This window comes from Patella vulgata, chromosome 1 (assembly GCF_932274485.2).
Source record: "Patella vulgata chromosome 1, xgPatVulg1.2, whole genome shotgun sequence".
NCBI classification, from domain to species: Eukaryota; Metazoa; Mollusca; class Gastropoda; family Patellidae; genus Patella; species Patella vulgata.
The window spans coordinates 70,074,294-70,090,314 of record NC_065879.2 but is presented as its reverse complement, the minus strand read 5'-3'; the positions used below and the strand labels follow the sequence as shown (position 1 = coordinate 70,090,314).

Genomic DNA, 16,021 nt, shown 5'->3' with positions numbered 1-16,021 from the left:
GGGGACTTTTTATGTTAACAATGGACTAGTCCCATACGAATGGTTAAAAACGTGTTTGATGTCAGACACACGCATTATGTAATATTGGTTAATCACCTTCTACAGCACACTATGACATGGAGACTGCGTTTGGCGGATGCCTTTGCCTTTTCAATTGCCGATAAGAGATTTCAATGAATAATATATTATAGCCTATGCCTGACAATAAAAAATCACCGTTCCGGTTTCATTTTTTCTCTCTGTTCGATTGTAGACTGCAAATCGTAGTCACTGTTGCTGATATAGCGGGCGTAAAAATCGATGATCTTTTAGGTGATATAGGGGAGCTTACTCCATTAACCCATTCTACGGATAGCATTACAGATCAAATCATTTTCCGTTTCTGTCTGTTTTCTGTTGGTATTACTAAAGTTTGATCCACGTAATTGTCCATAATGCATTCTCACTCTTTTATTTATATTCCGCGCGAAAGGAAACCGTCTTTTGCTAAAGAATGAAAAATCCATAGTGAGTTTTGACTAGGCCAATGATGACGATCGTTCATATCTGACTGTATTGTACAAATTCTTCTTAATGCATTTGTTCGATCGAGATTCTACATTACTTGAAATAAATGGGGTTTTTTTCATTTAATTTGATCTTTGTAGTTGCATATAAAATGCGATTAGTTTTAATATTTGCATGAATGAATTGATTAACCCAATTCCTTTCGAGATCGAATACATAATTGTTTTCACCTATATACAAGAATGGAATCGTCGTTATGCGGGGTAAGGCGAGTCCATGCAGTAAATATCGGTAGAGAATCCGTCATTTGCATGGGTTATTGTGTCGATTCGTTCTTGTGTGAATCGATATAACTGCTTCATTTGGATTGGAGGGTATTTATAGAGCGGATATAATTAGATCTTTACGTCATGGGTTATACCTTATAAAGGTATTGCACCATTGACGGCAAACAGCAACTTATGATGATGACATAAAGAGAAATACAGAATCGGATGGACGTTCGGTCGAGAATTGAAACAAATTAATGTGATACCACGAATTGTGCTTAAGTTGAAGAAAGTTCTATGTTACAGAAGCAAAATTAATTGGAAAGAAAGAACGACAAGAAAATGACACGAAAGACGACAAAAATGAGCAACATACGATCGACGAACGGAGAAATGACCCGTTCCTCATCCTCCTCACACCATCGTTTTTTCTCTCGCACGGTCTCTTCCCGGCGTTTCTCCTGCGTTGCCCTTCAACAGCAAGAAGAGGGAGCAGACAAAAAAACTTTTTATCCAAGAAAACCTATCATCTTGGAAGGTTTATCTAAGTGTTAATTTCAGCGTTCGATTTCAGCCATGGTTCAAATTTATGAAATTGCTCGGTCATGAAAATGACGGGGGGATTGTTCAGTGTGATTTTGATCCTTTTCCAAATATTCGGAATATGGAATTCCTACTTGGTTCTTTGAAGTTATTGAGTGTTCCAAATGCAGGCGGCAGTTCGATATTATCTGAAGTGTTCTCATATGAACTCCTTGGACGATGCTTCGGGGCTAAACTAGTCAAAGTAAGTTTTCAATATTTTGTCCCATCATAAGTTCATAAATTCGCTCCTTTCCACAATCTTTCAAGTATTCTCTCTTTAGCCTTTTCGATCTATTTGTCAAGGCCAGTTCAATTTTTGTCAAGGTCGCTGAGATGTAAATAAGTTTAGGGCATGTGATTGTTGGCGAGATTGTAGGTTAGGGTTAGGGTAAGCATTGGGGCTAGGTCCAGGGTTAGGATTAGGGGTGGGATTAGTGCTAGTCCTGTTTACATCTCGTGACCTATGACGAAAAATTGAGCTGGCCTTATATCATTTAGCACTAATCCTCCCCTACAATGGCTGTTGGGATGAATCACCGCCAGTGGGTTGTTTAATGCTTGAATTTAATAAAAGATTTTCACATGGATCAATGCAGGCCCATAATATAAGGTATGCCAAGAAATGAAAAGTGAATCTATTAAAGCATTCGGGACGTGGAGGTCTGGAAACGGAAAAAAAACCAGGCCATGACTCTCCCATGGCAGATCAAACAATACATTTGGCTATAATAATTTTGCCGATCAATGCTTCATTTGCAGGACAGATTACAACAGGTTGTACTTGTTTTCAAATGAGGTTTTTTCTTCCTGACTACGATTTTTAAAATTCTTTTGCAGACAGAAATGGAAATCAACTATTTTCCACATGGTGGTGCCATAACGGATTACGTTGCAGATATTGATGGCACACGTCTGGGTGTGTCTGTAACGCGTGCTATGAAATTTTACGGCGAATACACCGACGAAGATGCCCGGCACTTATTAACGAAAAAATTGAAGGGTGAGTAATTTTGTAATTGATTATTATTTTTAGTAGAACAGCAAGAAATAATATTAAAATATGGCATTATATTCTGGCACTGCACTTTGGTATGGAAGACGAAATTGATTTAAGTGTTACATATAGTCATTTTCTCGCAGTTTAAAGGGCCAATCTTGATTATATTTTGGAGATTATATTTTGGAGAATAAAACTGCTTAATTTTGTGTTAAAAGTCCTTAAAATCCTCTACCTTAGGGCCGAGCAACAAACTCAATGTATGTGATACATTTTCAAACAACTTAAACCCGCCAGTCTTCATCTGAAAATGGAGAATGGTGTCCCAGACTTTTACTTTATACAAATAACGTGTAGGTGACATTTACCTTTCGTTATCAGGTACAGCACATGGGTCTTGCACTGTATAGACCCCTAAAGGAACTGCAATCGATTATCAGGTCACCCAACGAAAAAATTGACCCGAACGAAATCTTAAAAGGGTTACGTGTCCGGATAAGCGGCTTTGACGTTCACGCCCAAACGACTCAATATTTTGAGATGAAATTTTGAGACAAGGTAAATACACCATTCATCTGTATTTTGGCGCATAAATTTCATACGTATACGGGCCTTTAATTTTGAGACTCGGGATACTCCCTTTAACAACTTAGGCCTATCAGCGTAACACGAAATCTGGTGAGAACTGTGCTGTTGAGGATTGAGGAATGGTAGCTTGTGTCGCTGATGAACTTTATACATAATATCAATTGCATTAGCGGTTAGGGAGAAAAATTAAAATACTTTTTTGTTAAAGACGTTTAAAAATATGTTTTTAATTCTGTTTTCAGGTGTTAACCAATCTTCCAAAAATTCCTGCGAAACCTGGACAAAACAGATTTTACACGTTTGGACAACTTCAGAGAATATAACTGACGTCATAACCAGGGTATATGAACACGATATACCACAGATATTAAAGAGTAACACATTAGTTCTGGTAACTACGACAACCCGGTCGGATTTTATGTTCAAAAATTGTTTCTCATAGTCATCAGTGGCACTTAAGAAACCGGCTTTTGGCCGACCGCTATAGCGACATTTCGGGTCGAAAAGTGTTTTATGCTAGCCCATGCGTCCCCAGAATATTTACGAGTATTGTAAGCTGATATATAGAATATGGCCTATGTAATTACAAAACACAGCGTATGGGATAATGAATAATCGCTGAATCCTAATAAATTTACAAGGAATTCAAAGAACCAACTAGGAACGCCATATGAACGGATTTCGTGCAAATCTGTATATTGCACCATTTTATACATATATTGTTTGTGAATAGATTGGGTTTTTTTTTCATTATTTACCCAAAGTTTGTAAATAGATTGTTTTTGTATAATATACCCTCCATTTGCAACAAAAGATCAAATTTGTCTCCGTTGTCTATATATAGCTTCACCAACTTCACGCGGTCAGCTTTAGAGGCGAATATACTATAATGCTTTTATTATTAGTGTACTTCTACACAATGTTTCATAGATATTTCAAAAGTATTATTGATGTACTTTTTTTGGATTAAAAAACCCATGACTGTCATCTAATTAAATACATCAAAATAAACCACAATGTAAACTTCCAATGGTCATAGCTTGAGCCATTAGTATGCATCCCCATGAATCTGTTTTAGATTATTTTTTTTTCTTTTTCAGTAATAATGCTTTTGAATTTTTCTGCCATGTTGTCACTTTAAATCACTATTTTTTCCACCATAGCATCCATTTTTATTTATGTCGTGTACATTTATTGTTTGGTATTAATGTTATTAAAATTATAAAAATATGTTTTACTGCTCGTATTGCTTATATCAGTCAAGGAGGCCCAGTGATATTGCGCTTATTCAATAACCAATGCTCTGCTACTATCTTGGTTCTTTAACGTCTGCTTCCCCAAAAATGATATCGCAGACAAGACTAATTAGGAGAACCGAAGCTTCTTCCTGTTTTTTAGAATATGATTTTGCAATTTTTCCATTGCAGCCTTTGGCTATGGAGTGATTGATTTAGTGGGAAAGTCTTCGCTTTATTTAATAAAACAATTGGGCCTACGGGCGTACTATGGACCAGGAACAGACCACAATGTTTGAGAATATGCATACTCCCCGCAGTGTTTCCTTTGATTAGAGCTAATATCACACTGCTGTAATGGAAGCAAATTTCTGTTCCAAATTATGACTGGTCAATAGTTCGTTTAACAACCAATAGCTAACTGGGTAACAATATCATTACGCTTTAAACAGAGATCCAAATTGGACCAAATATGTTTACATAACGTTACGTCATGACTCAAGATTTTATTATGCCCAATTAACCAGTGCACTGCAGAATATTGCAGAAAAACTAATGACTATCAATGATACAATGTAAACAATACTGTTTTGGAGACGAACATTACTTTCACCGTTTTTAATACCTTAAATCACTGTCCAAAGTTTTAGGGAAGAACCCAGGTTAAACGAAGGGATATCATGTTGCTGTACTTTGGACAGATTTGATTGAACGGGAAGAATAGACACACTCCCTCAAAAGCTCAAGTATCAGAAGCCAATCCAGCAATGGCCAGAGAGGGATTTCTCGGGCCATTGCTTCAGGAATATGAAGAATATAGTACATTTAGTCCCCCCTAATTCGGGTACTTATAGTTTTAACATAGGCCTACAGGTATTGTCCTTTACCTATCACCGTAAAGACAGAATTCAAAAAGCTTTCTTCTAATATTCGGGTACATAATATACTATACATATAGTTTTCACATATATAGTTTTACAAATTTCATTATTCATCAAACCAGCCGTTTACAGGTATTGTTCTCTGCATATATCCTGTGTTCCAGCTCGGTGTTTTCCACCGTGGCTTCCTCCTAGTTCCGGTGGACGAAAAACCAAGCCCCTCCCCATCCACCACCACCGTTTACTCCGTTGTCCGTGAAAAATTCCACATTTACTGCATGAGGTTTGCTTGTCTCAAATTAGCCCGGTTGGTGCCCATATTATTTCATTTCATATTATTGCTTACTGTACGGAAGGGGGCTGGGTGGCCGAATTGTTAACGCGTGTGCGTTTGATCATAAGGCCTGACAGGGATATCTACATGTATGTAACCCGGACTGCTTCGTTTTAGTCACCGTTACCTCAAATCCCAAACAATCCTAAAAGTTTTGCGTTACACCAAAAAAAAAAAACCTGTTATAGTTGAAACGGGCTTTTTCCCCCATGATCTTGTTGCCACCGTCAAGATGAAAAATCAAGAAAGTCCGCGCCGCGACTAGTGCCCCCCCCCCCCAAAAAAAATAAGCATATTAAAACTTTCAAAAACATATTCGGGCGCATTCTCCCCTGAACAACCATATACATCCCCAATCTGGTTAAAACACAAATCCTATTTCGTTTCGTTTTTATAGTTCAAAATTTCGTTTTACTTGTCTTTACTACACTAATATAGGCCATCGAAAGTATAAAAAAAACGAAACGAAATATAGATCTGTATTTTAATCAGATTGATACATCCCGTGATACGGTTTGATACTACCCGGGAAATATCCTATTCAGAAATCATTGGGCTTACTGTTAATCAAGAACGTGTATGAATTCGCGTTTAAACGTTTGAACGATTACCAGGTTAACAACGAAGAGAACTTGGAGAGGTTTGCCATCTGTGCCCCTAAACAAACGCATCTCCGGGAAAAGGATTATATTTTTACATCTTGAATTCTGCTGAAATCAAGACGCAGGTCTTTTTGGCGTTACTCACAACCGGCTATTCAGAAGAATTACCCCTCCCCTTATTAGTCTTTGTGGGTAAGGCGCTTGCTCGCTAGCCTGGAGGTCGCGTGTTCGATTCCTGCATTGGCCGAAAAAGTTCATCGGAATTTTCCGGCGTGGTTTCCCCTTGTCAGGTTGTCTATTCGTTCGGATGGGACGAAAAACCGAGGACCCGTGTATACATTGGCGTGGACGTAAAAGTTGGAATTCGATTTAAGAGTAGACAAAATTTCCGTCATAGCAGCATAACACACTGTCTTCATTATAGCCCGGTCGGAAAAGAACAGGAGAGAGAGAGAGGGTTTAACGTCCACTCGACACAAACTAGGTCATTTCGAGATTAAAATATTATTTAATTTTATTTCAATAATTCGCTTGCGCGTAGGGGTCTTTAGCAGTGGGAGGAAATCGGAGTACCCGGAGAAAACCCACGGGGTTGGACAGGCGACCCTACTCCTTGTCACGTACAACCGGGGAATCGAAACCACGCCAGTTGTCTCAATGACAGAATGATACAGCGCGCACACGCTAACCATTCAACCCCCCTCCCCCGAACAGTAGGACGTTAAACCCCATTTCATTTCATACTTATTAGCAAACAAAACGAGAAACCTGTCAAGACAAACCTGGGATACGGCAGACAATGTAAGTCATGCGACTATTGAATCACACTGATCCGCAGTGAATATTTGCTTGGCCGCGACAATCACTGATAAGGATGACATTGATGCGGCTTAATGAGCTAGAAATATTAACTTTTTTCCTGCGACAAATTAAATTCTAAAACATTTTTTGTATATATTGGAAAAATAAATAAAGGCGTTTGACGTATTTGTAGGTAAAAATTATTTCCTATTTAGTGTAAATGGGTATTAAAATGACTAAAATGCAGCATTCTCTCCGAAGTAGTTAATGTCTTATGTAAACAATGCACGCGCCATTCAGCCAATGATTCACACCGCGTGCTGTGACAGCACGTGTTCAGGCAGTCATCTATGACAGAGATATTATACTAGACTCGTAATTCTCGTAATTTCATATTGAATATGAAAGGCACACCTACGGTACTTGAAAAATTACTCAGGACACGCACACACCCAATCGTTAAAAGAACCTAGAATGTCCCTATGGCGTTTTAATTTATTATTTTTAATTTATCTTTTATCGGATTTTCAAATACACAGTTGGATATGTTAATACAATAAAACAAAATGCCGCTTGTTTGGAATCTGGCAAAATTACATTTTTACCAGGACAACCGCCACTCCTAGATGTTTGAAGTACTTCTATTGCAAGTACGATTTCATAATGTGTCGACGTTACCGCTCGCATATTTCACCAGGGCAACTGTAAAATCTACGACAGACATTTGCAGCGGCGCTTCCCAACTTTCGTCACAAGCGTTAAGTTTTTCACCAGGGCAGCGGTGTTTCCAAACTCTCTTACTGGGCGGAAATTAGTTGACCAGGGCTGCGGTGTTTCCAAACTATTGTCATGAGCTGACAGTATTTTACCAGGTTGTGACGTTTCCGATATTAAGTTTTCGGAATCTCTTTAATTAGAATATTACCATGAAGCGGCCCGCGGTGTTTGACGTCCATTTACCATGCAGAGAAGAAGGCCTTTCAAAACCATCTTCATAAATGTCTTGGGTAAGTTGGGTTGCAATGACAATTTTACCAAATATAGGTTCTTTCTAAGAAATGGAAGCCACAGTGGCCAAGAAAGTTACTTCCGATTTTCTAGCGTGGTTACCCCTTGTCAGCGAGGCAGGAAAGAGGGCCAAATCGTAAAGATGTTCACGTTTCCCTCCACTTACACGATCCCATGACAGCAGAGGCGTAGCCGTGAAATATATATGTTGGGGGGGGGGGGGTCCGCAAATGAAATTATATAAAATGTTGACAATCTGTGACGTCGGAGGCACGAGGCTACGTAGCAGCCGATGTAGCGCGATGGGGAGAGTGTGGGAGGATCGCCCTCCCACTGTGGGGGTGGCCCCCCCCCCCACATACAAAAAATTAAAGTTTCAGTCTTCTGTAAACACTGTTTTGGCATATTTTACGGGGTTAAACTAAAACATCACATCAATGCAATGTTTATCATGTTTAAGTCAGGGGGTGCCGTATGCATATTGGGATATGTACAGGTTTTATAGAGATAGAATCTTAACTAATCCTATTAATTGTTGTAAATAATTCGGATTAAAGGTTGGGCCTGCTATGTATTTTTTTTTGGGGGGGGGGGGGCAAGTATATATCCAGACCACCCCCCTCCCCCGAGCACACCACATGGCATATGCTATCTTCATTAACCCGGTTGGTGCAAAAATTTAGGACGTTAAACGTTTATGCACCAAACGGGTTAATGTAGACTGGTCCTTTTCTCCAATAATATGTACGTTTGGACGTTTACATCATCAGCTGATACATAAACATTTTTTATAACCCTCTCAAATAAGATTTACAAAATATCAATTTTTCCATACTTTAGGTATTTTGAGAAAAACATAATACAGTATGCTTTTTTATTTTCAGCGCTAAAGTGGGTATTCCGGTTCTCGCGCCATTTCTTACTAGAAATTTAACTACCAAGAGAGGTTGTAACAATATCGTTAATTATTTAGAATGATTAATATCTGGATTAATGAATATTTCAACAGATTTACATAATCCATCATGTGTGTAAACACTACACCTTAGCGTCGTTAACAACGACCCATAGTAACGGTAGGGCACATGTCTGGTAGATAGAGTTACCCAGTGCAAAACTTTAATCTTATTTAATCATTGGGGACTGGGTAGACAAGGCTCAGCAAGTCATTATTATGGCCGACACAAAAGGTAAAATAATTTACTTATTACTACTATTGTTCAGCGATAAAGTTTCTTGTAAATGTGTAAAGTGATTCCAGCAGAATTCGTTTTTATTTTTGGCGAATACATTTTACAGGTATGAGTAGAATAGAAGTTTTAGCCAGACCGAAAACGGTTCCGAAAACTTTCCAGGAAGACAGGTAAGCAGATGGAATATGGATTTTAAAATCACAAACTATAAGAGACAAAATATATTAAATATTTGTTATTAATGTCACTGTATATGTATTTATGTTATTAATATGCTTAGATAACTACCTGTCAAGCCCAGTTGATGCAGAAAAGTTGGACATTAAACTCCATTTCATTTCATATAAACTCCATTTCATTTCATAGATAACTCTAGCTATCTGCTACAGGGATTACAAAAAGTAATAATCTTTATATACCAAAATGCAGGACAAGGACAGCTGTTTAGTCATTTGGGTGGGACAAAAAATCAAGGTCTCATGTATACATTGGCGGGCATGTTAAAGATCCCCTGGCAGTTGGAATTCGATATAAGAATGGGCCATAGTGCCACCGCCCAGTCAAAACTTCCCTCATAGCACACTGTATGGTGTATGCCCATCTTCATTAGCCCAGTTGGAGCAGAACAGTTGGTTGATAAACCCCATTTCATTTCATTACATGTATATACCAAACTCCAGATGGATTGGTTGATTAGGTCAAGTTGTTTGACATGTCTGATAAAAATAGGCTCCCATCACCCTCCACCCCTGCTCCTTAATACACCCATGTAAAATTGGGATAAAACAGCCCAGTGTGAAATATTTTGGGATGATGCTAATCCAGCCAACACCAAAATCTCAATTTCTGAGAGGTAACTTTTTTGCAAATTGACCCTCCAGTGAATTTCACACCACCATTAGAATTACTGACTTCTGTATCAAGTTAATTAGGTAGAATTTTAATTTTTTAGTCTTAATTTTTTTGAACAAGCTCATTAATTAATTATTTAAGAAATAAGCTGGAAGCCAAATTAAATTATACAATATACATGGTAATAAAATAATAAAACTGGAGTATTCATCAGGAGATCTATGTGTGCAAAAGTATATTTAAGATAACCTTCAAACACTGTATGATTTGTCACAGTCCTATACAGGCTGTGAGATTTATGCCCCATTGACTTATGCAGTAATAAATATCAGATATCAATCCGAACAAATGGTCTCATTAGTTAAGATTTACAGGAGCTGTGCATTGAAGAGACACATATAGTTTGACAGACAACAAAATTAATGTCAACTAATCAAAGTTCATGTATATGACAGCTGACATGACCTCACACATAATCACCTCTCATTCTATGTGTAAAACATAAAATAAAATTTACATCAGATTGTAAAGGAATTTGAACTTTTGGTGACATAAATTAGCTATAATAATTTTTTTTTTTGATGAAAAGTGAAATTGATAATAAGTGAAATTGCACTTTGAAATCCATAATGTGAAGAAAATTGTCAAATACATATATAACCTTTATATTCATTTTTAGGCGCTCTGTTTATTGGGTTGACCATAAACCATTAAAAACAGGTCCAAATGGAACAACAACTATAGGTAATATTTTTAACTTAATTAGGGGATTGGGTGGTCAAAAGGCCAAACAACATTTAGGATTTCACACAGACTATTTCAGCAAGGAGTCCCACCATGCCCATTTCAAGAAAGACCATCACCTATCACATAATGTTCATAAATATAGTCAATAGACACATTAGACCATATCATATCATATCAAATCTAACTAGTTAATAGTGAAATACACAGGAAACAATTCTATGAGATGCAACTATTGTTTATTTTTGAATGATGTTTTAAAAGAATTCTGGAGTCTTTATCAAGCAATGATATATAAGACTGGTTGAAACTTGGCACAGTAATTATATAAGATAGAACTGTGTCCTGTTATAACAAGAATAATTACCTTGACTTTCTCTAGAAGAAAAGGAATCTCCTATATATGAAAAATAGTGAGAGAGAATAACTGTTTTAGAGGTTTTAAAAAGTTTTAATCCACAGCAAAATGCCTGTTGCACACACAAATCATCAACCTCTTTTTATATTCTATTGGAGACACTATAGAGTCGTAGATGATAAGTTCTGTCATTGTTGAGTTTTCTCCGGGATCCCCAGTTTTCCCTTACTGCCAAATACCACTAACTTACGGTAGTTTTCATACCACTGCCAAAGATCCCTAACTTACTTTTCATAAAAGACCCCTGCATAATTTTCATAAAAATGCAAAAGACTCCTAACCTAACTTAAAGGGGCATTATGGGAGATTAAATAAAGAGATGACAGTTCTCGCTATAATAGTTAAAAAGTAGATAACGTAAAGAGAATATGCTGAAAATTTCAGTCAAATTACTTCTCTGTGAGCCGAGAAAACCGAATTATAAAAACACTGTAGCCTCGATTGTCATTGTTACCGTTGTTAGAATAAAAAAAATTTATTGTTAATCATAAACTGCCATTGAATTGCATTCAAATCTGTTCAAAATTGTACCCATGAGATGGCATCGAGAGTTGATTATGGTCTTTTCATGTTAATAAAATATGTTAGTTAATAGTTTATATAAGGCCTAAAGAAATTAAGACCTGCCATTGGCAGATTTAGCTCTTGAATAATGTGTTTAGTTTTCATGCCACTGCTAATGTTAAAATATTTCATTATATAACCAGTATTAAAAGTTGAATGAAAATTATATTTTACATAAATGTGGAATTTTGCTCTTTGGCGCCTCCCTTTCCTTTGAAAATGCAGACGGTTTAGTCCTGTCCAAAACTTGCTTTGAAATAATAATGTGTGATGTAGTATTATGATATTTCTCAGTGATAGCCTAGCTTTAAATGAGATATTTACCTTGAAAACAAAGGTTTACAGAAGGCTGAAAGTAGATTTTGTAGTTAAATATGGATATATGTATTTGGAAATGTCTAAGTGGAAACAATCTAACAGCCTAAGGAGGGAAACATTTTAAAGGGGGATAACTCCTTAAGTTATCACTTCAGGTTTGCATTTGAAACATTGTATGAGATATTTCTTTCTATTTCAGAAGTTTCAGGTCGTGTAGAAGAATTATCCAAAAATCGAAATGCTAACCCCAACTATCAATTCGACAAGTAAGATTTTGTTTGGATTTGGTTGAATTTTTATATAGAATACTATTATAATCCTCATTGTATAGATCGTGGCCGGGTTACATGTATGTTACGGTAACCTATGTACTGTAGACTTATAATTTCAAGTTAAAATAATTATTCAGGGCTTTTTTATCAGATATTTAGGTATTATTAAATGGTAAATATTTGGAAACATCCCTTTTATTGTAAGTATAATGTGTTTTCATTTTCAGGCCTACTCCAATATGGGAAGTAAAAGCAGGTGCTCTAAGAGCCACAGCATCAGCACGTATAGCAACTCTAGCTCAGCATAGAGATGCTCATAAAAATCACCAAATGGAACGCTCACCATATACAGATATCACCGATGGTGCTAAAAATGCTAAATTATCTCAGAGGGTAGAGGATCTAGCGAATCCTAAATCTAGGATAGATCGTTACGATGTTAATGTAAGTGTTTAATTCTAGAGCATTGCCGGCGGAAGCAATTCCTGATTGAGGGGGGGCTACCACCAAAAGACTTTAGACAAGGGTCCAGGGCCCTGGAAGTTTCTGGGAGTCTAGATCGTGGGAGACGCTTTATGGGCGATTTCTGGCTAATAAAATTACTCAGCAATGAAGTAAAATCTTATTTCTTTTCTAAATCCCTTACCATGAAAACAAAGTCGATGGTGGTTTCCTGTGAGGCTGACATTGGCAAATATATGCATAATAATACCAAAGTTGTGGACACTCTAAAGGTCACAATTTTTATCTTAATTTGATGAAACTTACAATGTATGTTTATAACCGCACGATCTCGGTTCCTTTCGATATTCGTGCATATAAGACCATCACTTCCTAGATTTTGACCCCTGATTGAACGAACAATCATATTTTAGCTTGTGGGCCCTCTAAAGGTCACTGTTTTTATTTGATTGTAAAATTCGTTCAATCAAATAGATCGCCTTTACACTATAATTAAGGTTTAGTTCAAATTTCATGAACATATCGCAAAGTTCTGGGTTACTTTTGATATTGGCGCATATTGGACCGTAACTTTTTGGATTATGACCCCAGACTCTACAAAATATCATGTTTTAGTGGACCCTCCAGATGTCAAATTGTTTTGAAAACCGTTCAGATATATCACCCTTACACAATAATATGTTTGAGTCCGAATTTCCTGAAAATCTGAAATTTCCTGAAAATCACTGCTCTCCTTTACGAAAATAGTATAAAAGCATGAAATACCCAGGTCATGGTCACAATTTTTATCTGAGTTAGATGAAACTTAAAATGATTATCACTGGTTCTTGGATGAGTTTTAATTTTGGTGTGCATCGGCTCCCTGCCTTTTACTCAAAATGTGAAATATGAATGTATTTTGTGGGCTTTCCTGAAGCATCAATTTTCATCCGATTCATGAGATGAAACTTAAACTATGTGTTAAGGATCAAAAGTTCTTGGATGAAATCGACTTGTTCTGCATCAGACCTTACATTCTGGAGCTATAGCCCCCTGCTTTTATGCAAAATGTGAAATATGTAGGAATTGTGTAGGTCCTCCAGAGGGCCCAAAATTGTTATCCCATTCTGATGAAACTTTACAAATATGCTAAGGATCAAAAGATCTTGAACGAGAGGATGAGCCCTATTGATTTTACCTCTTCCCCATCCATTTCTTGCAATCTTGCGTAGCAACCGCTTGTTTTTACTGGTCATAACTGAAACAGTGAATTATTTGATGGATAAGGGACACAGGGAATGGGTTTGAGAAAAAGTCTGTCCTGTAGATTTTCTACATATCTAATCTGTCTTAGATGCAACTGAAGTGAGATGGGCTTGAAATAAAGATTGACTGTTCAGTTAACTAATTGCGACACTCGCAACTGGGGGTCTCTTAAGCTAGAGATCAGTATAGAGCATAGTAGAGTTGTTTTTTTCTTCATAAAGTCTACTTTCTAGAAGTCTTAGTTTTATCTTAAAATCAGGTGTCATTGTATCTAATTGAATATTTAATTGCGTGCAATAACCTGGAGAAAGGAGTACTTGCAGTTACTCAGCGGAATCATAAAATTCTTACTCATACATTTAGTGTCACCATTATGAATTTTCGAGGATTTTCAGATATCTAAACACTGCTTCCAATGACATTTGTCCCTGAGGTAATGTCAAAGAAAGGAGTGAAATGTAATGACTTACTTGAAAGATATATTGATGATTTTAAGATGATTTACTTGAAATGGTAGTGGGAGATTAAGAATTATTTTGACTGAGATAAACTTATTGACATTTTCAGGGGTTTGTGAAATATTTTTGTTTTGTTTAATTCCAGGAAACACGGTGGGGGCAAAGAGAACCAGTGTCTGCTGCTGCAAAAAAAGCTGTGGCCTCAGAAAGAGTCGAAGCCTTAGCTGAAGCAAAACCATATCATTCAGACTTTCAACATGCTAAACCTATAATGTGGGAGGTGTCAGACCTTGCTATTAAAGCGCTAGCATCACTGCGTCTACAGCAACTATCGAGACCTCGAAGTCGAACAATGATAAAAGACGATTACGACCCCTACGAAGTTTCTAGAGGAGCAAGACGAGCTAGACCAACCCCTCGAGTTGAAGAATTGAGTGTACCTCTTCCACGAAAAACCAGGGAGAAGAAAGTAGTCTGATTCCTCAATAACGATTATTTTTCAAAAAACATTTGAATTATTTTGTCATTATTTCATCAAATGTTTAACATCATAATTTAACTGATGTTTGGTAGCATGGAGAAGGACTTTCAAAATGATTTAATCTCGGCACAGGTTAGCACAATTTAACAGTTTAAAAATCGTTTGGGCCAGGGGTCAAAGGATTATTCACAAATATTATGTGAATGAATCACTAAGACAAGGAAACAAGAAGACAACTTGCTGAGTTTTTCATTTGCTTTTAATTTGCCCTTTGATAAGATACATAATAAACTCATTATTGGATTTTTGCATATTGCTGAAGCAATGTTTATGAGCATAATTAGATCTTTAAGAATTGGTACCCTTGTTATGGTAACACCATATTGTATGATTCAGTTATATAATGTTTTGATTATTAATCCACAAGGTAACTGTGTGGACCAATGTAAACAATTTCACATAATTAATTTCTGTCTGATGGAGCCATAGTTAATGTGTTCATATTTCTTACCATTGCTTTAGGAATATGTATTTTTGTGACTAATACCAAACAGTATTATTGTTAGTTTTTATACAAAGTATATCAGATTTACAACATAGTATTATTTTGTGCTGTGATTAACAGTTAATTAACATATTTTGAAAATGAAGCTTCATGACAGCATAAATATTTCTATTTTGCTTTGTGCAATGCTTTGATAATTGATATTTGGAAGAGTATGTTAAGGGGTGACTATAGTCCATGAAAGAAAACAAAATTATTGTCTGTTCAAATTTTGATTTTTGGGTGGATGACACTACATGCATCTTCGAAAATCAAGTAATTTCGATCTGATGCAAATATTTTATGCTTTCTATGACAAATAGTTTTGCTGCTTTTTATGCCTTTCATTCCATAACCTTTTATCATATTTAAGAAAATTCTGTTACATGCTTTCAAAAAGTTTTGGTATATTGTTTTATGGAGATATTTTTTTTTTTAACATTATAGTTATTTGTGTATGAGATTATGGTTTTAGGAGCTTTAATCAAAATGAAATTGGTTGATTGTTTTTATGTATATATATATATATTATATATAGTATATATTTGTATTTTTTAAGCTTTAAACAGATTGAATTTGCATAATTATTTACTGGTTTTTTTGCATTGATACTCGAAGAATATTTGCTTTGTTTGTAATGATTGAAAAAGGGTAGATTTCTAT

General features: G+C 36.3%; 2 protein-coding genes across 2 annotated transcripts; both read left to right on the top strand.

Annotated features, from left to right (window-relative positions):
* Window positions 1–1,182: 1,182 nt before the first annotated feature.
* On the top strand, window positions 1,183–4,178 carry LOC126809587 (AAC-rich mRNA clone AAC4 protein; the record flags this gene model as incomplete). The annotated part of the gene is made up of 3 exons (XM_050534220.2): window positions 1,183–1,563; window positions 2,199–2,361; window positions 3,189–4,178. Coding segments are annotated over 3 exons (744 nt in total), but the record flags the coding sequence as incomplete, so codon positions are not given.
* Window positions 4,179–8,554: 4,376 nt separating this feature from the next.
* LOC126811444 (testicular haploid expressed gene protein) lies at window positions 8,555–15,721 on the top strand. The gene is made up of 6 exons (XM_050537067.2): window positions 8,555–8,997; window positions 9,107–9,170; window positions 10,532–10,596; window positions 12,096–12,162; window positions 12,396–12,612; window positions 14,479–15,721. The coding sequence occupies exons 1-6, from the start codon at window positions 8,982–8,984 to the stop codon at window positions 14,809–14,811; spliced, it is 762 nt and encodes a 253-aa protein (XP_050393024.1). The 5' UTR covers window positions 8,555–8,981; the 3' UTR covers window positions 14,812–15,721.
* Window positions 15,722–16,021: the final 300 nt, after the last annotated feature.